Genomic DNA, 21,973 nt, shown 5'->3' with positions numbered 1-21,973 from the left:
CATGTTTTATTTTTATGTAAGCAGCAGCCTAGGAGTGTGTGGAATAGGTGAGAACTGAGTTGCATAGCTGGTGAATGTGAGGGCTGCTGAGTTCTCTCCCACACAGCCAAAATGTGATTAATGAAAGGCTTGCACAACTTATGCCACTGGGGTGAGGGGAAATCAGATGGAGTGTGTGTGGCTGTTTTGCAAGGTGTGGTTGGCTGAGAGAAGTGTAAAGGGATAACTGAGCCTGGGCTGAGTTGGGCTAGGACAGGAGTCTTGTAGCAAGGGTCAGAGGAGTCTCCAGCCTGGAAAGTCTATCCCTCCAGGAAGAAAGCACTTTAAAATCAGTGAGCAAGTCTTATGGGGGAGACAGAGTAGAAGAAAGGGAAGAAAGAAGTGAGTTGCTTTGTTGTCCTCAGTCACATTTTCCTTGCATAGATTGGATACCATATCAGCCAGGTGTTTTTGAGAGTCCTTTAATCCCTGGGTGACAAGGAGCCTCTTCCTATAAAGCAATCCCCAGGAATCTGTCTCACCCATGGTTAGGAAAGATCAGGGCTTAATAAGGGAAGACCTGCCCTTTGTTAAGGAGCCAAGGGGAGTGTCAACTCCTTGTCACATCTGCTTCACCTTGTCTCCTCCAGTCTCCTGTGGCAAAGCACGAAATTCATTTCCGATGTAATCAGTTGCAGCAAATAATTGGTGTAATGAGAATTGTGGTTTCCAAGGTTCTGTTTAAGAAAATACAGCTACTTCCAGCTGCAGACTCAATGATGTAGTCACTCTTGGGCCTGCCTTACTAATCTCTTTTTACACTCACCTGTCCCACCCAGTTTTAGTGGAGCAACCACTTAAACAGATCACAGCATGTGAGCCATGGCTGGAAGCACCTTTTCATAATGGGTGTCTTTATTTTAGTGAGAATATCTTCCTCGGATTCTTTGAGGGTGACCCATACTATAATTATTTCCCTGCAATTCTGGATGTAGAGTCCAGCCTCCCTTTAGGTAATATTCGGAAATTATGCCTACAGATTATAAGGCAGAGAAAATGTATACCAAAGATGCTTTGTGTTTTATTCCAAATTTGTTCACCACTGTCAGTGAAACTAGTAAAATACTAGGTCTTCCCTTAGGTGCCATTGGTTGGATTTTGTTGTGGAACAGAATAATTACTTGTTGCCACGGATTATAGGAAGCATGAGTGTAACTTTCAAAACTGAAACATGAGTTTCAAATAGCACCATTTATTGTTATTATTACTGTTATTGTTGTTATTATTATTGTGCTTTCCCTCAAAATCATAAAACTTTGCAGCAAGCTGCAGGTAATTTTTATACATATTAGAGGTTGCCCTGTGAGCAGAAAACAGGAGATGTTCAAAGTCTGATAATTTGCTAAAACTTAGCAGTTGTGTAATTCCTTTAGCAAATATATGTGAATGTCTTTCAAGATATGGATGGGAAAGTGTTCCCTGGTGCTGCATGGTAATTTTGCCACTCTTCCCTGGGCTTTACGAGATCCTTTATACCAGCATGCTGTGGGTGGAAGGGTGGTGCTTCCCAGGGATCAGGAGCTGGTGTTAAGCAGCCTGCCTGTCTGGACTGCCAAGGGATGTGGTCCAAGGAATACCTGGAAGCCAGTTCATGAAATGGCCTGTTTACCTGGAAGCTACTTTCTGTGCTGTGGAAAAGAAGGAAACTTAGAAATGTGCTTTCATATGAGCAAGAATAAGTGGTACTAAGGAGCTTTGTATTCCTTCTGGCTTGTTTTTGTTCCTCCTCTACACCCCCATCATAGCAGTTTACCCATGGTTATAAGTTGAAGACACAAATGGGCAAAGTAGGAATGTTTTTAAGGTTTAACAGACCATGGAACAGCAGACCCATGGAAGTCCATCTACTGGACTCTGCAGGTTTGGCCATGTCTCTCTCTTGCTTAGCCAGGTCCAAGTTTCTGGAGGAAACAAGCAGAATCCTGTAGCCAAAGGCTGTCAGAGCAGATGGCCCTAATGCTCTCTTCTGATTTAAAATCTTAACAATTCTCACACACACCAGTTGCTCTGTTTAAAATCGTGTGGGAGGGTGCTTTCTGATAGAATGGGAGCATGAAATCAGGCAGGAATGGGCTATGTAGAAGCTGTTGCCTACGGTGGAAGATTGCCTGTTGTGGGCAGAAAAAAAGCTCAGTGGGAAGTAGCTCTCCTCTGCAGAGATTGAACAGAGGAAATGTCTGCTGCCCCAGGCTGAGGAAATTCTCATTCTTCCACTGAATTTTAGGGATATCAGGACAATGTGGAGAAAGTTTAGTTTGTTGTAATAACCGAAGGGGATGGGTTTTGTCCAAACTTGATTCCAGGGCTAAACTATTTGTGTTATTTTTGGCTGTAACTGCAGAGAGCTGGTGAGAGAGAAGGAAAATTAAATTTCAAGTTTCATTATTCTTGGACCGTGTTTAGTGTCTACTGAGTGTTCCTGAAAGTCCAAGTGCCTGCTTCGAAGACACCTGGAGAAAGGCTGTTTTTTTGTGTGCTTAATGCAAAAATGTACTGAGCAGGACTGCAGGTGTGTAAGAGCAGTTCTGTGATGATACACTGAACAGTTTCCTGCTCTGTGAAATTCTGTTCACATATCATATCACACTTGAGATGTGTAGCTGGCACTTTAAGTGGTCTGTCTAATATGGCTCTTGCAATTGCTGGAAAACCTAGCAAAGCACTCTAGACCTGGTCATGCACTTTAAAACAGGGGAGGATACTCTGCAGAAGTGCAAAATTGTGAGGGGCAAGGGAAGAAAGGAGAGCTGGATCTTTGACTGTGTTTAGGATGGGTTTGACAGACACCAGAGTACAAGAGAGAGTGCCTTAGAAAGGTGAGCAACACGTTGTCTGGGTAGGCTTCTGGTTGAATTTCAGTCTGAGAGGGGACTTAGATGTTTGTGAAATTTTTTTTAATATTTATTTTTTTATTAATGTCTCTTCCTTAAGTGATAGGATTAAGTTTATAGACATCTGAATGGCTAATTAAGCAGTGGCTTGCAAAGGGATAGAGTGACAAAGATTAAATCTCTATCTGAAAGTGTGATATCCAGTTACTACTGCATGGTAGTGTGATGCTTCTCTTTTAAAATGTGTAAATGTGTGGTTTGGGGTTTTTTTCCTTTATTTAAAAACTAAAGGACCTCTCAACTATTTTTATTGAGTGAGATAGGCAGACTGAAATAGAAACATGAAAAGTGTGTTTATGGAGAAATTTGAAAAAGAAGCCCCAGAGCCACTACTTAGTAATCTGGATTGCATCTCTGTGATATTGTGTGCATGCACTGAGGTGTTTTGCTTCTTGTTTGTTTTCTGTAAGGTAAGGTGCTTAAGTTGCAAAAATGCATGCTGGATAGAGTTGAAATTTACTTAATTGCATTTTTAATTATCAAAAAGTCTGGAAAAAAATAAACACCAAAAAGAATAAAATGCTTGTTGTGATGTTTTCCTAATTCATCATTCAGTAAGTGTGGTTTGTTTTATTTTTTTTTTAAACCCTTCATCTGTTTTACAGGAGAAACTATAGAAGGTCTTCGGGAGAGCGATTATCTTCTGATTCATTCGTGCCGGCAGTGGACAACAATTACAGCTCACAGTCTGGAGGAGGGTCACTACGTCATAGGGCCAAAGATAGAAATCCCTGTACATTATGCAGGTAAAGCTAATGTTCACTGAAATACAAATTCAAAAATAATTCATTGCCTACCACTTATACTGATCGTTATATTCGAGAGGGTGAAGCTAAGCCTCTCATGCCATCTTCTGTGAGTTAACTTTTTAGTAATGCTACAGAGCAAGAGATACTGACCTGCTTTCAGGGCTGCTAAATAGATGTATTTCGTTGAGCAGCACATTGACAGAACACGCAGCTGTGTAGAGGAATTGATTTCAATTTGAGCATAATGAGTTGCCAGCACTTCTCATGTGTGAGTGTGGGGACACAAGTGTGAAAGTTTGAAATTGCCTTGAAATGTTTGGTCAAAGATGGAATGGATTTTACATTCAAGCGGGTGGGCATTTTCTGATGTTTTCATGTTAAACACCAGGGACTCTTCATAATAATACTGCAGTTTTAAAATAATGCTCCTCAGTAGTGCCTTGTCTTTGCCTTCTTTAGTGACAGAGTAATACTGTTGTTCCAAGTAGCTATGATCCAGCTAATCCATATTTATTTTATGATTTCAAATTATTTTTACTTTGATAGGAAATAATTTTTAATACTTTTTCCTGCTGTTTAGTGTTCTCATTCGCAAGCTGAAGAGAGCAATACAATGAGTGGGAACTGCTTATGTTACAGCAGTACATAGAAAACTTTTCAAAGCTGGAAAGTGTGAACTGAAAGAGCCATGGCTACAAAGTAAAGATGTGGGCTTAGAGTTTTCATTAGTCTTCTGTATAAACAGTTAGCAATTGAATAATGTGCTTGGCTCTGCTACAGTCTCCTTTAAAACACTGTGCACTGAGGGTGTGCTGAGTTGGACAAGACCTGGCTGAGTTGCTTTGTGTCAGTCACACCAGTGCTGCAGCAATGCACCCTATTCCAGTGATGAAAATTACACCACTTGCCTTCTTAGGTATACTTTCTCCTTGGAGTTCACTGCTGGAATGTTAATTTTTCTAAGATATGTTTAAAAGCTTTGGTCTGATGGCATATAGTGTCATGATGCATGGGGCTTTAAAACTCTTTAAAGTTAACTATCTTAGGATAAACATTTTCTAGTATGGTTATGCTTAGTAATGTTGATTCTTTTTTTTTACACCTCCTGGCTGCATAAGCTCCAGTGGTGTGGACAGATAAACACTTCACTTCCTTTGAACTGAATACCATGTTTTAAAATCCTTACACTGATTCCTGAAAGGAAAACGGAAAATAAAATGGTTAATGGCGTAAGAGATCTTAAAGGGTTTACTGAAGACTTGGTTTGGTTCTTCATTTTTAAAGTTAACAAAGATATGCTAAGCAGGGTTTCCTGACTCTTCATGTTTCCATTCATTCATATCTTAAATTTACACAGACACCAGAAAAATAAAAATCCATCCCCTGAGATACAGCAAAAGTGTCAAAGTGCTTTTCTTCCTGGCTTGTGTTGATGCAGGAAAAGAGGGTGTGTTTAGTTAGCAAAATATGTTTTGCTGTCAAAGAACGTTCCCTGCCACAAAACCCTCATTAATGACGTGAAAATACCTGAAAGTTCAGAAGCTTCCACTAGTGAGGACACTTCCTGAACACAGGTTGAGCTCCAATGTTGCCAAAGGAATGTCACAAAAATGGTCTGGGCTAGCTTGCAGAACCAGAGTGTGTTCACTGATGGGCTTGCCTCCATGAAAGGAGGGACGAATCTACACATGTGAAGGGTTAGTTAGCGAAGCCCTGCAGTTTGGCACTTGGATGCTGACATCTAAATGCAGTTAGAGGTGCCTTCCATACCCTAAAGATGAGCTTGTGCTGCTGTGGAGACCATCCAGAAGTGGAGTGTGCTGTCAGCGCTGCCCTGTGCAGTGCCTCCTGTTCACTGTGCTTGGGATCAGAACCCCCCGCTGGAGAGGCCAGGTCAATGGAGCTGCCTGAGCCAGCCTGCTGGGCTGGGTGCTGACCTGGATTATGGGGCTGATTCTTGCATGGTTAAACTTTAAACTTGTGTCAGCTAAAATGTACTACCTAGCAGAATGACCCTTAGAGATGGAATATAAGAGTTCATTGAAATGACTTTCAAGGTTTGTTTTGGCTTTAACAGAGTACCTTTTTTTGTTCCTTAACCTTAGAAGAATTTCAATGTCACAAATTGCAACATGATTTTCATTGTAACAGTTGAGCAGGAAGAGACACTGAAACTGATTTTATTTTCCTGAGATTACAGTTTTAAGTACCATAAAGTAATCACTCATGTATATATAACTATGAGCATAAAGTAAATTTCTTTTCCTACTTGCTAAATCAGGTTTTGATACACTTATTAAACAATACAATAAAGCAAATACAAAACAAATACAATAAAGCCTTACTAAAGAAGGGGAATGCTGTATTTTACGTTAAAGTGAAATTTTATCATGAGAACCTGAGTTGTGCAGTCTTGCTGGTGGTGCTTTCCCTACTATGAAAAGCACAGCAGGTTGTTTCTTTTGGTGGTAGCAGACATGGTTAACTTTTGCTGTTAAAGATCATATATGGCAGCTGTTAGTGTAACCATTCTCTCTGGAATATTCTCTCCAGTCTGCTTCTCTTTAGAGTAAAAATTAATGTAGCATCAAGTTACATTTTTATGTAATTAAAACCAAATAACTAATGTGTTTCTGGCACTTAAAACAACAGAAGTCTTCACATGCATATGGAATGGAGAGCATATTAAAATTAATGTCCTGATAGTGCCCTGTCTTGGCCTGCAAGAATGGGTTTCACAAGAAACCAAGGTAAACCATCACAGCAGATGGACATTCCTTTGGTTTGCTTCCTTCAGGTACACAATTCACACTTGATGCTTACAGGAAGGTCTTATCAGCTCTCTGTCTAAACTAGTTAATGTTTTGTTCCTGGTACTCTGATATCCCTAATTTCTACTCTAAAAGCAAGTATTTGTTACCAATACCCTCTCACTGGCATTAAATATTACTGTTAAGTTTTGCTTAGGCGGCACAGTAACCTTTACCTTGATAGATGTCTCCCCTGCTAGCCTCTGGAAAATACTGGTTTGTGATCTCAGTTTGGAAGATACAGGACCTGTTGGTATTACACTTTGCTGTGCTGAATTACACTGCTGTGCTGCTACTTGCCAAGAAAGATACTTTTCAGTCTTCTGCAAAAGTTCTGCATAGGAAGATGTGTCCCAGGGACATGCTGGTGACCACATCTCAGGTGTATTCTGTGGTAACTGAAAGGCACTGAAGACACTGTCAGGGTTTTAATACTGTGGCCCTCAGGTGTTATCTGATTCTTCTTGCATTACTTTCCAGGACTCTACAGCTCAAAACTGTCTTTCTAAGGATTCTGAGTGTGTTTGTGTTTCTGAGGATTCATCAGCTCAAGCCACAGAAGTGTTCTGCTCTGACTGTAAATGACTTGGGTTCAGTCTGTTGTAAATGCCTCTGCTACGTGGCCATAGTTGTTTATGTGTGCAGATTATTGATGTGAAAGTGGAGGATCAAGTTGGATGTGGTTGCTTAAAACCTGCTGCGCAGGAAAAGTGGCACAAAGGCTGTGGAGTGTGTGCATACCCCCACCTGCACAGTGCAGTCTTCTCTTTCAAAGGCCGTGCTAGTGTGGATGAGTGCATGCAATGAAAGAAAAAAGTACTTTGGGATGAATTGGCAGCATCTAGGTCATTTTGCCCCAAATGCTCATTCCCACGTTTAATCAAATCATAACAGGACTTTTAATGTTGGGTATTTTCAGGGCCTTATCTCTTGTTGCAACTGATGGTTCATTTTCTCAACTGTTTGGTTTTTTCCATTCTGAGAGGAAAGCTGTTCCTTTGAGATGTTTTTTTTTAAATAAAAGACACACAAATGTAAAAATCCTTTTCTTTTTCTGTAGTCTTCTACTCAGTTTTGCCCAGAGTTTGGAGGGAAATGCCTCTTACGTCTCTGCTGCCATCTGTGTGCGCGCAGGAGGCAACTAATAGCAAAAATATTTCTATAAAGGTATTAGAAAGTAACACCCTACTCCAGGGTGTGCCACACTGTAACACATCCAGGATGTTGAAAATACTCCTGTGGACTCACACGTCCCTGCCACAGACTGAAGGTGTGCAGTTGCTAATACAGAGTAGTCACTGGTGCCCTGCTCTGGTTGCTTACCTAAGTGTGCTGATCGCTTTCTTAATGTCTTTTAAATGAGGAAATATAAAACCTTGTCATGTGAACCTTCCACAGGTGGGGTGTTGGGTGGGAATGAGTCAGAAGGCCCTTCTCTGGTGTTGGAAGTGGTGTACAACAAGCACCCCACTGAAACCTGTTTCTACTGGTTTGATTAGTTAATCACAGAGCTGTGCCTGCTCCTCCCCGTGTCCTGCTAACAGGGAGGAAGACGCTCTCTGCAGGTCTTCTCAGGAGTGAACTTGCCTTGGCAGCAGGAGAGCAGGACAGCTCCCTGAGATTTGGCAACCTGCAGCTGCAGAAGTTCTCTCTGAGGTCCAAAGGCACGGCTGCGTCCAAGGCACAGTTTGGCCATTCCTGGAGGCTTATTGCTATCCACCCTGGAAGAGCCATCCCTTGGACCCTGAGGGAGGAGAGCACGGTGTGAGTTTGGTATCTCCCAGTTGTCTTGAGATGATGACAGTGACAGCAGCTGCTGTTCTTCATTAGCCACCCTGAACCTGCTGCATGGTGGTTTGGGAGGTCTGGAAGAGCTCAGAGTTTTCCTTCAGTGATGTAGTGCACTTTGAGATGTTTATAATATGTTGTGAGATGTTTATAATATGGTGTGAGGTGTTTATAATGTGTTGGGTCTTCTGTAGGTTTGCAGTAGAACCTGGCCCTGGGGAGAAGAGTGAGCATTAGACTGGCACGCATCCTTTGCTTGTCAGCATTATGGTATCTGCTGCCAGCTTGTGTTACTTTGGGGACAGAGCCTGCTTAAGTTCACTTCAGCCTCTCCACTCCCTCAGATGCAATTTCATGCTGTCTGCTACTCAAGGAAGGTGGTGCTGGACAAAGAGCACTTTGTCCTGTGCTGTGCTCCCTTGGAAGAGCGGGTGGTGCCAGGGAAAGCGATGCCTGTTCTTCTGAGTGAGCTGAGCAGCACAGCTCTGATGGGGTAATTTCAAGTTCAAAGAGATGGGTGAGATCTAAGGCGGGGAAGGACACTGCCTTAGAGAGAGAACTGACTAAAGAACTTAGGTGAGTCCTTTCCAGCCAACAGGCACACCACTCCCTGATATGAAATGTTTTGCACTTTAATTTGTGTTTTGCTTTGAACTTGACCTGGCACCAAGCTATCACATAGTTCTCCTGAGGCTTTTGTGCTCTGCAGCTGAATATCACTTTCTAGAGAGCAGGGCCCAAATGCAATGCTCCTGAGAGAGGCAGGCTGCCATGTGTACGTGGGCTGGTAAATGATTAATGAATGGATATCTTCTTCCTCAGAAGAAAACCAAGAAAACAACCTTCCCACACATTTAATCCCCCCAGTACTCAAGTTTTGTTTAGTTTTTTCTTTTTTTTTTTTTCTGAAGAGTTGTGCATCTGCAAAGCAATCTGAGGTTTAAAAACTTTTCACAAATACTTCTAATAAAAGAAAGCATTGCCACCAGCATATAGCCTTCATGCTTTTAAAAGAGAAATATGACTCCTGTAGTTCTGAATACTTGACTGTGTGAAGTTTCTTGAGAACAACAACCTTTCTCTCCCTATAAACATGTAGAAGAAAGTGTATTTGGTATTCATTTAAAAGTCTAATTGTAGAGTAGTGCCTGAATACTGCAGAGAGAGAGCAATCATTTTATTGAACAATTTGTGCCTCCTCAGCTCTGAGATCAGTAATGTCTGTAACACTTGTAATTGCCTATACAGCATCATTACATGCTTTTCTGGAAATGTTTATGCTTTAAAATATATTTATTGACTTGATTTTAGTTTGTTGCTACCTCATTTTCCCCACAAAGACTTATTTTTTTTTTATTCTAGGAAATCACAGCTTTGTAGTCTGGAAATTCTTCATATTCCTGACTTCTCAAACCTGTCACCTTGAAAAACTGGATGAACTCTTCTTGTATATAAGCAAATATCCATATTCGTCTTTGGGGTTTTTTTCCTCAGAGAGTTACCTTCAAGTTGTCAGACTTTCCCATGGTCCTGTCTGTTATTTCACTTTCTGTGCCCATTTAAATTTTGACAAACACTTCTCCATTGATCTACAGTGCAATATCAAATTGCAGAATCAAAATGCAGTCAATGAGATTGCTGGCAAAAATTGCTTCTTTCTTTTGCATCTCTGGGTGCACTTGTTCTTCTTGTTCTTTCATCTCCCCCTGTTAGCCAGTCTGGTGAAGCAGCAGCTTTTTACCTAATTTTAATTAAATATTCCCCTTTTGTCAGATCACCTGTGTTGGAGAATCTTGTCTACTTTGTGTTTTGTTTTATAACTGCTAAGGAAAGTCTACATATATCTTCTCTTTTTTTTTTCCTGTTTCTTTCTTTGTCTTGTGTCTATGAGAGATTCCTGGTATCCCCTACAGAACTTGTAGAATTTGCTCGATGTTCAGTTTGGTGGGTGGCTATATCAAAGTTTGCATCCAGCTTTTTAGTGATATGACATTCAACATTCTTTTAGTTACAATTTACCTTTCAGATATTTCAGATGGGCCAGACAGCAAAACTGGAACTGCTATAAGAGCCTGCAGGCCTCAAAGACTGTTGCTCTTTGATGTAATGAAAAAGTGGCATTACTTCACAGGGTAGTAATATTCCAAGCAATGGAGGAAAAGTCTGTGTCCCAGAAGTTCATTGAAAGAAAATACTTATATTTTCTCTCTTTCTTTCTGACCTGGAGTAAGAGTCTGTGGTTTGTAGGCATTAATTCTTCTCTAAAATATGCTTGGTTCCATGGGGTTTGCTTGGTGCCTTAAAGGGACCAAAAGCTTGTGATGACAGGGATAGTGTTCAATCCTGTTACAGTGAGGTACTAGGTGGAAAGAGGTGTATGCTTTTAGATACAGCTGTCTTGCCCTCTTGCTCTCCTCTACCTTGACTTCAGCACAAGTATAATCTTATCCTTGTTTTAAAAAGAAAAACCCTAAGTTTTGCCTCAGCATTGAACTGTTTTATTTGTGAGAAAAGGAGGTAGGAAGAGGGAAAACTTGCAGCATTTACAACTGATGACTTCTAATATCCCATGTTCCTCTCAGACTTCCTCAGTTCTTGGCTGTTACTCAAAGTCTGCAAACTTGAAACTTGCTGAAATTCAGCTGTGGCCTTACAAGCATTCACTGTAAGGTGGTTGGTGGGGTTTTTTGTTTCATTCTGTTTGCTTGTTTCAGATCTCCGTGAGCAGCAAAAAAAGCCAATTGGAGTTGCATCAATTAGGAAAAAGTTCTAGGGGCTTGTACAAAAGAAATTAACTGGGGAGGATGACTTTTTGAAAGATTGCAGTTGAGGGCAGGGAAGAATAGCAGCCAGGAAACTGGTTCCCAGAAGACTGGGAGATGGCCTGAATCACACAGGATTTGCTTGGCATTGCTTGAATTACTTTGCCTGACCTCTTGGCTGCTACTTTGGAGTGCTGGGCTCATTTGCATGATGCTGGAAAGACTTAAGTGCTTGGGAAAGGGTCTTAAAAGCTGCCTAACTTAACCACTGGGAAGCTGAGAGAAAAAGGCTGATCCCCAGTGGGAATCTGAGGTGTATTCAGTGCTGCACTCGAGGTTCTGGTCTGATCCCACATTTCTAGCGATTTGAAGCTACCCTAAGCACTAGCTACAAGAAAATTGGAAATGTGGCTCCTGAGTTCCCAAGAGACAGCTGTTCTCCTCTTTCATGAGGTCTAACTTCAGAATTCAGAAGGGAGGAGTTGCATGAGCACTACAGCCTACCCAGCTGGTGAGCTCCTGCCAGCAAGGCTGGGGCAGGGAAACAGTTCCTGGTTCTAGGCACTGAGCAAGGCATGACTAAAGTGAGAAGCTGCTTCACCCCTTGCCTGCCTGACAGGCCTGTAGAAAACCATGCAGTTAAAAGTCTTTAAGGATAGTTAAGGTGCTCAAAAAGAGGGTTTCAGTCTATACTCTGTAATTGCAATCTGGAACTTCACACCAGTTTTCCTAAAGTAGGAATTTTACAGTTTTAACATCACCCATCTTGCTTTGAAGTTATCCCTTAATGAGGTAAAGGGAGTTATAAAGACTATGTTTAATCAGTTGAAAAATATGCTTTCTCTTCTGTGCAAACTTGGGGGAAGAATTTTTATTAAATTTTGAGAAATGGGATATTTTGAGTTGATGGTTCATATGGGCAGTGATGCCTTTTGTTAATCTCTTCTGTAAGGCTGCATGAATTTTCATTGTTAGAGAGTACCAGGTGCAGAAGAAAGCAAGCACATGTAACTGCTAGGAATGAAGCAGTCACCAATCCAGCTATCCCATGACTCTTACCCACATCACAGTTCATGCTAGTAGTGGATGAAGACTCTTGCAAAGAAGTAAAGCCCTTAAAGCTTGGGGAATTTGGTTATGGACTACCTCACATCTCTTTTCATTTGGTTGATTCTTCTGCTTTTGGTTTCACTTTGTTTCAAGTTCATCCCCACTTTTTCCTTTACTGATGACTTGTTACATGGACTAAATCTGCACGGGAATTTGTGAGGGAAGAAATTGCCACGAGCTTTCTATAATTAGTCTATGAAATCTCTTTCAGACAGACTGTCCCTTTTCCTTCTGGGGGCCGGAGGGGGAACTGTTACAACTGAGCTGACATGGCAAAGGAGCAAGGCAAAAATTATTGATGTCTTTCCCTTCTGTAAATACAGAACCCAGCTGGCAGGAATGTAGAGCAGGAATTTTGATAGGTCATGTGTGTTTAGGGAGGGAGCCGTAGAGAAATCTCACAGGGTGACGTCGTCTTGTGAATTTTTGGATGCCCAAACAGATGGTTTTTTTGGTTTGTTGTTTTTTTTTTTTTCCTGCTGGAGCCAGTATTTGCTGCTGAAAACGACTGATAGGAAGTGCTGTAGGAATTCTTCAGTCAGCATCCTCCCTATGGAAACCAGCACGCTTCATGTCTGGGAACGAGAGCTGGTCACGTCAGTGCTGCCAATTAAAGCAGCTGACATCATGGGTGTCCTAAGCTTTGACTGAACTACTGTGCCAATAGGAAAATAAAACCATGCTATTTAAGTCATGTATAACTGTTTATATGGAGAATGTAATTTGTGTGATTAATTTAGCCTGTGATCCAAGGCAGTGATTTTGCTGTGTCAGGGAAAGGCACTTCTGTGAGCTTTGAAATTTAAAGAAGTGGAAAAACTGGCGTTTTCCTCTGTCATGGGCTGTTGTGCAGGGATTTTCTGTTCTCAGTAGACAGAGATGAACTTGTTTCAGTGGCAGGGAGGGGAGGGAAGCTATTAACACTAATAGCAAAGGTGACCATTACTACCTGCATAGGAGGAACATGGGTGTTTAACTTCTTGCTCTGAAGGACCTGTGCATAAGAGAGAAACTGAAAGCCTGTACTTACTTTCTTGCAGCTTTATGTACAGACATGAAGCTTTGTCTTCCATTCATCCCCTTTACTGCAGGTGAGCCCCAACTCTGCTGTTGAGCCCAAGTGTGCAGTTTGGCTCCAAAGCTGGGTGGAGCAGAGGCAAAGAAGGAAATCCATTGTACACTGTAAGAGGGCTTTCATAAATGTCCTCAAACTAGGAACACCAGGCTGCTGAGCCACCTGTTACAAAATCTACAACACTTGACAGATGCTACTGTCATCTTGGATGGTTGATAGCCTATGTAGAGTTAAGAAAGACCTTTCAAATCAGTGTGTTAAGGTTATGTTTTTCAGGGGAGGCACCTTGACATTACGCTCTTTAAATATTTGTCACCAGTTCAACCTTTCCGGTTCATCTCACATGAATTCTGTATTGCAGTGGACTGGGAATAGCCAGCCAAGGCTGGCTGGCTGGCTGTATTTGAGTGGCTGAAATAACTCAAACCAGCTGCATCTGTTCCTTGTTGCCTTATTTCATGGCACTCACCTGATCCTTCTTTTGCTGTGTGTGGACCAGCTTATCATGTGAAAGGTCCCATTTTTGTTATGATGGCTGCACACGTGCTCAAGAAGGAAGAGGGATGTGTGAGAAGGATGCAAGATCCCACCTGAGGGTCTTCATCAAAATGATTGGAAGTGCATTTCTTGGGTTCTGCCAGAATAATTGGTTTGTGTATTTTATTTAGTTTTTTAAATAATTTATAACTTTTTGAGCATAGGCGAGTGTGAGGTGCATGTCTGTGGAGCAGAAAGCATTCAGCAAAAAGTGAAAAGCTGACTGGGAAAGCTGTCTCTGATAAAATGCTGCAGGGGCCTCTGCATTTCCAGACCCAAAAAGTAAAGTCTGTATAGGCCAAGTGGGATCCCTGTGAAGCTTGATGGGAAAAGTGAAATGGGTGAGATGGATGGGCAGGGTGACTTGAATAATCCAGTTCTTCAGCTACTGTGTCTCTGCTGAATTAATTACATGGGCTCAAAATATGTGGGAGAATTAAGACATTGGCTACACAAATGGCATTGCCAAAAATAGAAGAAAAACAAAGTAGTGCTGCGTTAGATTTGTGGATCTGAGTTGAGAGATTCTTACAAATGTGGCTTAGAAACCCAGAACCTGCTGCTGGGAAAGATGTGTCCCTCAGAGTCAGTGTAGGAGAAGAGCTAAAGCATGCCCCGAGGTGTGGGATGAGAAATACACTGAGTAGGAATGAAGTTGCTGTATGATACTAAATCAGCCTTACTTTTCACTAGACACTGTGGGACTTTGCATGGGGGAAATGGTCAGTACTTATAATTTTTCATGGTATCAGATTATTTCTATGCAGTGCTGTTGAACTATCCAAGAGGAGAGTTGCTATAGAAACATAACACGAGAATTTAGACAAACTTTCTAAATAAAATCAACAGAAAACCTGAATTTGAGTTCAGACTGGTAGTGTCTTAAAACAGAATGTAAATAGGAGAGAGAGGGACATTTATAATAAGATCTAGTATGCATATGTTCCTATCTGAAAAACTGTTTTATTTGAGTGTAAAAAAAAGGCTGAGATGGACTTGAAATCCTAAGGGTTTGGGTGGATTGCTTGTTCTCGTTTTTTTTTTTTTCTATTTGATTGCTGCTGACTGACCACTGTCCCACTTCAGGAATTTGTGGCTGCCTGTGGGTTACCTGTTTGTCTACTGGTGTGTCAGTACACACACTGTGAAAGACACACAAAGGCATCAAAGAATCTGATGGATCAAGTGAATCCAAAGGTCTGCAAGAGCTGTTCCGGGCAGATGGCTGGGACCAGATGTGCTTGTGCTGACTTTTGTCACCCTGCTGGCTGTGGGAGCGTTAGGGCAGTAGCAGGGAGGGAGAGGTGTGAGCAAGAGGTGCTGATGGAGGGGGAATTAGGGGACAGTAGGAGCAGCAGCCGCATGGGTTGTGGTGGATGGCAGCAGGAGGAGGAGATGGAGGGACAAGGGCTCCCTGCTGGGAGGTCAGGAAACACCAGCCTTGCAAGGATGAGGCATTGTGCCAACCCTGCTTTGGGATTAGGGCTCCCCTGTCAAACTGCTAACTTGCTCTGAGCACCAAGTAGTTCTCAATGCTCGGCTTAGGAAAATTTTTGGTGCCATTTTAGCAAAAAGTTGCTCTGCTAATCTGCATTTCTGGTCAAAATTTTCATGACTAGAATTAGTCTGTCTAGAAGAAAGAGACATATGGCAAGCAAATGGCCTTTTTTAATGAGCCTCCCACTCAGCAGTTGGCTGCTCATCCAGTTTGTGTGTGGCACAGTCTTAGAGCAGCATCTTCTTGCCAGATTTAAAAAAAAAAAAAAAAAAAGTTAAAATCCTGCAACTTTTTGGTGAGTCTCCTTTCAGGAAAGGGCTTAGGAAACATCATCAGGGGAGTATTCAAGAAAAACAAAACTTCACTGTAGCTTCTGCAACAATTTATTACCAAAGCTGTAAGAAAATATTCCAGAGCCTGGTTTAGAAAACTGGGAAGTTCTTTACCTCTCAATGGTGGCTGGGTACCATATATACTTTTTTAGAGCATGTGAAATTTTCAATGATAAATAAAACAAAGTAACATAATGTCTGACTTCTGAAAGTCACAGTAGTCTGAAAGACTGTAGTAAATTATTGCAGCTGGTCTATAAAATCTTGTTAAAATTAATTTCAATAAATACTTGTCAGAAAATACTGTATTTGATAGCCAGTAATGGGTCTGGAGGATTGATGGGACCATTGTTTCTGAACCATGGATGCCACCAGTGTGGGAGCATAAAATTTATGATGATCAGTCTCAGTCTCTGCTGTTAGTAATGGCTGTGTGACTGATCTAAGAGAAATCCATTGCCAAGGTGTAGCTGTGTAAGGATTCATGCAAATAAAAACTTACTTATTTATGCCCACTTTCTTCATTCAGCCTTATGACTTCAGATGAACTTGTGGCAAGGTCAGGCTGTCCTTCAACATTTAACCTTGCCTGCTGAAGAATATTCTGTACTGTGGCAATGACTTTTAATATTGGCTCTGGCGTTAGTGTTTGTTCTCATGTTGGAATTAGTTTGTGTGTAGCAAAGGGAGAATACCTCGTGCTCCGTCGCCTTGCTGCTAACCCCTTCTGAAGTTCTGCCTCACCTCTTGTGCAGTAATGCTGCTTTTCCTTCTTGCTGTGACTTCTAACACTTTTCCCAGCCACTCAGTGATTGCTTTGAAAGTACGAAGTACTTTGCTACCCTCCATGTGCATTTGTGGCTACCCAGCCCTAAGCTGAAGAGTGAGGGCTGCTTGTGCAGTCCGTTATCTTTTATCTGCATGGTGGGTTTGTTGGATCCTCTGTAGGAAAGAGTCTGGTTAAGTACTTCTATAAGAAAAAAAGAGAGATGTGTTTCAGACCTTTTGTAGTAGGACTGTCTGAAAAAAGAATGGGAAGTACTGGAGTTCATTGGGGTGGTAGCAGCAGCAGTGTGCACCTAACTCGTCACCTGCTGCTATTTACTTTGTCTTTAGTTGCCATTACTAAAATCCTTGTGGCTCTTTCAGAAGAGAAGAGGAAGCTATTAGCAGCAATGACTGTGTTCATCCGGCTCTTTTGATAGCATGTGAACTCGTAATTGCAACTTAAAATAACTTCTCCCAGTCCATCCCTTGGCTGCACAGTTGTTATCTAAGCAGCCTGGAAGCAGAGCTGTGCTGCTGGCCTCAGGCACTGTCAGGTCTGGTGTCTGCAGACTGGTTTAAAATCTGGGATCTGGGGATGAGCTTTTCAGCTGGCTAACACAGTCTGGGTGTTGGAGGTCTTTTTGTAGACTGTTAATCTTCAGTCTTGCTTCAGGCTTTCTTCCAACTGTGTGTGTCTAGCAGGGACTCTTGGGAAGCTCTCCCTCCCCAAGCTTTGCCTGGACACATGCCAGCTGACTGTGAACGTACAAACCTTTTCTATGTCACATTGCTGGTGACCAATTATAGCAGCACAATATGGAGGGGGGCAGAGTGCAGGCATTTGACCCTCTGTATTTGCCAAGTCTTATTATCATAGCAAGGTGTGAGTAATAGCCTCTCTCTCTCCCCCCTCTTTTTATATATATATATATATATATATACACACCACAATAGCAGAATAGCAGATCTTACTTTGATTTGATTTCCATACTATCTATATCTGAAGGCAGACTACTCCCAGATACTTCCTCTTTGTCTGTAAGCAGTAAAAATCATTCAGTCTGAGTGGCTTGAACTTCTCGGGGGGGAAATGTAAATATATTTTAAGGAAGGTATGCTCTTATAGGCAAATAACTAAAAAAGCAATGTAGCAAAGTTGCCTACCTAATTTTACCAATGTGGCTAACCTAAACTGTGTTCTTTGCTGTTGGGATGCTCATGGGGGATTTAATTTTTTTTTTTAATCTAGGTCTTCCATTGTAAAGTGTAGAGGGTGTATACACTCCTATAGCATGGTGAATTAAATAGGATCAGTGAGGGGCTGGTAGGTCCTGCTGACTGTACAGTAAGTAGTTGACAGTTTCCTGGGAGTAAACTCATAAGGTATCTAGCGTATTTCCATTGTCTTAAACTCATCTGAAAAAGGGTAAAGAAAATTTAAGGCAACTCAAAATCAAGTTTTTGCACTTTCAGTCTCTGGTTCTCGAAAAATAGCCAGAAGAATTCTTTCATGTGCAGTTTTCAACAATACTACAGTACTTTAATGTATTCCACTATTTCATTTAGTTTCAGGCGTCTAATGTCACAAACTTTAGGACCACAGAATAAAGTTAACTGATGTGCTTGAGGGAGATGGTGAAAGAAGTATGTGATGCTGTGAAATTCCTCTATGACATGTTGCCACAACTTGTATACATCAGAGTGGGTGTTCAAGGAAGTTGGTGTTTCCATTAGAAAGTTCCTGCAAAAGAAGTTTGAGGTCCACACTTTCCATTTTGGAAAAAGCTCTTAAAGGAGTGAGGAAGGAAAGTTAAGTCCTAGAATTAGAAACTTAGTAAGAGTTTAAGGGCTATGAAAATTAAATTTCTCTTCCCCAAGTTTTGAAAACAAAGATGCTATATGAAATGCTTCTGAGGGGATTGCTCTGCCCAAATCACTAGCAGAATTATCTGCTGCCTTGCTTAATAGAAGGCTAAGTTCCTAGTTACCCTAGTTTTTCAGGGTAGGAACATTTTCAGCTTTAAATGCCTGTTGTGCTCATAAGCTCTCTGATGGATAGGAGTTGTACTGCATGTAAAAGGAGAGCCTCACTTTGAAGGGGCTGTGTCATAGGAACCATATGTGTGATTTATGTGCATATTTCTAGTGTTTGCATTGTGTGTGGTGAGGATGGGTATTGATTGTTTTCCCTACTTGCTGGTCCAGCCACAGTGATGCTTAGATGCATTTATAAAATGAAGTGGAGGAGAAAATAAGCATTACTGCCTGGGGCCTCCCCTTGAGCACCAGTAAGCCCTGCTCTTCCAAATCTGAATCAAAAGTTTCAGCTGTTGCCTTTTGAAAGGCAGTACTTGAGTAATACTTGATCTTGTTCATAATTTAGTTGGATCAGTTAAAAAAATACTCTCTTTGTAAAGGCTTAGTTGTTTATGAAGCTCAAAACCTTGTTTGGATAGCTGTTTGGAAAACTAAAATGGGGGACCTGGTTGGTAAGCATTTGCCCAAGGCTTCAGTATCATTGACTTCAAAAGAAATCAACAATAGAAACAATTTGGGCTGGTTTTGGCAGATGGGGCTTTTTGTTTCTTGCTTTCCTCAGTTGGAGGGATGATCTTGGGAACAGAGACTGAATACTTTGACTAGCAATGTTAGAAATATTAGTCTCCCTTGCAGGAATTCTCTGTACTAAACAAATAAACAAAACTGGTTTTAAAGTTTGTTCTTACATGTGAGGAACCATTAAAATGAACACTGACACCCTCTTACCTATGTCTTCAGACAGTTTCTCTGAAATAGATTTAAAAATAGCTTTGTGTGTTGTATTTTTACATTTAGGCTCCATGTTGTTGCATGCTACAGCCTGTTGTATCATGGCTTCTTAGGCCAGATGAGTTTCAGTAGTTAATTATGCTTAAAATTAACAAATGCTGTAACTCTGAAATTTATCTTGAGTGATTTGTTTTGTTGTTCTAGGACTTAGTAACCCTTGTCAGGTAGTTCTTCAGCAAGTATTGTCTTTATTAGAAATGCTTGGCAAGTTGTTTCCCTTGGTAATTCCTCACTCCAGGAAAAATTCTTCGTTCTCTGCCATAAGAAGGAGGTGGCTATGGCACGTGGGTGATGTCAGAACTTTTGGGTAATGTTTGGAGTAAGTGAAAAAGCAAACAGCATCAGGGAAGGATTAGATTAAACTCTTCACTGGCCTTTCAGGAAAAAATTTGTGGATGTATGTAACATTTCCTTAGCTGAGCCATTGATTTTTTTTTAATCTTTCTCTTTTTCCAAGACAGTGATAAAAGTCCCAGTAAATTCAATGGGAGCAGAGCTGGATTACTAATAAGGGCTCTTGAGAAGAGCCTATTTCTGAGTATTTGGAAATACTTGTATTCTCTCTCTGGTGTTCTGCTCATACTGCTATGGTTCAAAAAGTGAGAAATATAAGGGAAGCAGTGTGGGTGGCTTTTGGTTATGTGAACACAGTGCCCTGGATCTATGGGTTCACCTCAGTGACAGGAGGTGGAGGCTACAGATGGCAAGGTTTCCAAATTTTACTCAGGGACAACTAAGGTTCAAAAGCCTTTTGCCTTAAACATTTAAGCTTAATCCAGTGGCTATAAAATAACATCCATCTATATACAGAAATAAATGATAGCAATATCAGTTTAATGCCCAGGGATGAATGGAGATAATGCAGATAGGAGGGTGCATATATTTGTTTAACTGATTTCATATGAAATGTAGTTCATATGTAATGGCAGCAACAACAAAAATGGGATTCCACGTTAAATTTAGTTTGGTTGTAATAGCAGCAACAAAAAAAATGTGTCCTTATAAACTCAGAGCATGTAAGTACAATTACTAATTTTAAATGCACCGAATTAGTCACTCCCAACCACCCACAGCAATGAATTCATGTGTGTTGCATTTTGGGAACACCTTTTAGGTTCCTTACTCTTGGCTGCTGTATCTCAGAAGCAATAAGGAGTGAACATTATAAATGTGGTTTCCACTGAAAAGAGCAGGTGCAAGATCATATACAAAGGATTTGTATTATTTAATGAAAGCACCTCTTGAAGAGTTGAACTGCAGACTCTTTGAACCATATCCAATCAAACATTTGGAAACAGATGCCTTCAACTGTTGTTTCTTCTCTCTTTCCTTCCAGTGGATAAAATTGCAAACATTAAAACTAGCTGGTAGAGGTTAATACTGCATGATCACTTTTTAGTTTGAAAAAGAACCAGAACAAAACCCCCTACATATGCAAACTCTAGTAGTCAAATCTCCTTGTTTTTTGTGTACATTTGTAGGATTTTTCATTGTAAATGGAATGTGTACCACGCAGAAGTCAGTAACTCAGTAAATGTAAAACCCCACAGTACTGTTTTCATGCATGTCTTTCAGTCCAGTGGTGATATTTTCTTTCTTCATTTTCTGCATGGGAGTTATCACTTATGATTTGTGGAGACCTATTAACTTCAGTGTTTGACTATTCCAGAAGGTCTGACTAATAGAGATGACAAAATTTTGTCTGTGAACAGTTACAGAAGAAAGAGTTCAGGCCAACATGGAAATCAAACTTTGGGTGTTGACACGAGTATTCTTCTAAATAGTGTAAACAACCAGACAGATTATTCTTAGCAATGATTTACAAACCCACCAGAGATTTGATTGCGTCCAGATTATAATGCAACATTTCCCTCTGAGCTGCAAAGTCAGTTATTTTGTCAGTAGATGCTGTTAGATTGCTACTCTTTTATTTCTTTTTTCCTGTTATTTTGTGCCCGTGTGTGGTATCACCTAAATGTTCTTGGCTACTTAACAGTCTCTAAAGTAACTACAGTCTCTACAGTGTCACAGTAACTAAAGCAAAATCAAAGTAAATGTGTGAAGAATAGCTAAGAGATAGCTGAACTCATGTAAAGATTTGGTAAATTCCCCCAAACAAAAGAAATAAATTCCCCAAAATGGAAAAATTTCTTCTGTGCCTGGCAAATTCTTTTACTAGAATCTTTTCCCTTGTGTTATCAGACTGATTTAACTGTTAATTTATTTAATTGTTTACTCTTTTTTTTGCCTGCAAATGTACTGGCTCCAGGCATTGGCGACTAACCCGACTTATATTTGTGGAGTTGATGTTTGTATTGTATTGATTGTGCTGCTCCTAAATATAGCAAAGTCACTTTTAGACTGTTCTCTCCCTCTTGTTTTGCAGTCATTCAGAGATACACGTTCATCTGTTAAGCGCCACTCTCCTGCGAATTCCATACCTTAGCATTTAGGCTTTGAGTAAAAGCTTTGTGATCATGAGGTCTGTGAAAAGCAATAGTGGGAAAAATACCTTTATTCTGTACTTGCCTATGAGAAATGTGTAATGATATTTTTGAATAGCTGTTAACTGTGAGAGTAGATTTTTGGCCATTTAAAAAATCCCTAAACATTCCCCTATTTCATGGTGCAGTTAACAAGACCAACATATTGTTTGACAAAATCCATTATTAATTTCCTAAAAAGTTACTAGTATATTGTCTTAAAGGGTGCTTTGTGTTAGAATAAATCCTTTTCAGCTCCAGAATGGTGGCAGTAGGTTTTCTATGGTTTTTAAGTTCTGTAA

At 40.7% G+C, this 21,973-nt stretch overlaps 1 protein-coding gene across 2 annotated transcripts in view; it reads left to right on the top strand.

The window, feature by feature from the left end:
* GAREM1 (GRB2 associated regulator of MAPK1 subtype 1) overlaps positions 1-21,973 on the top strand; it is a 103,253-nt gene that overhangs the window by 19,461 nt on the left and 61,819 nt on the right. Inside the window, exon 2 of one of the 2 annotated variants that reach the window (XM_030971381.1) lies at positions 3,536-3,676. In XM_030971381.1, the coding sequence (XP_030827241.1) occupies positions 3,536-3,676 (141 nt within the window). Of the gene's footprint in view, positions 1-3,535; positions 3,677-21,973 lie in introns of those variants that run through there. The other variant, XM_030971382.1, reaches the window with a different exon arrangement.

Source organism: Camarhynchus parvulus, chromosome 2 (assembly GCF_901933205.1).
Source record: "Camarhynchus parvulus chromosome 2, STF_HiC, whole genome shotgun sequence".
Taxonomy (NCBI): Eukaryota; Metazoa; Chordata; class Aves; order Passeriformes; family Thraupidae; genus Camarhynchus; species Camarhynchus parvulus.
The sequence above is the reverse complement of the archived record's forward strand: the minus strand, read 5'-3'. Positions and strand labels throughout refer to the sequence as shown.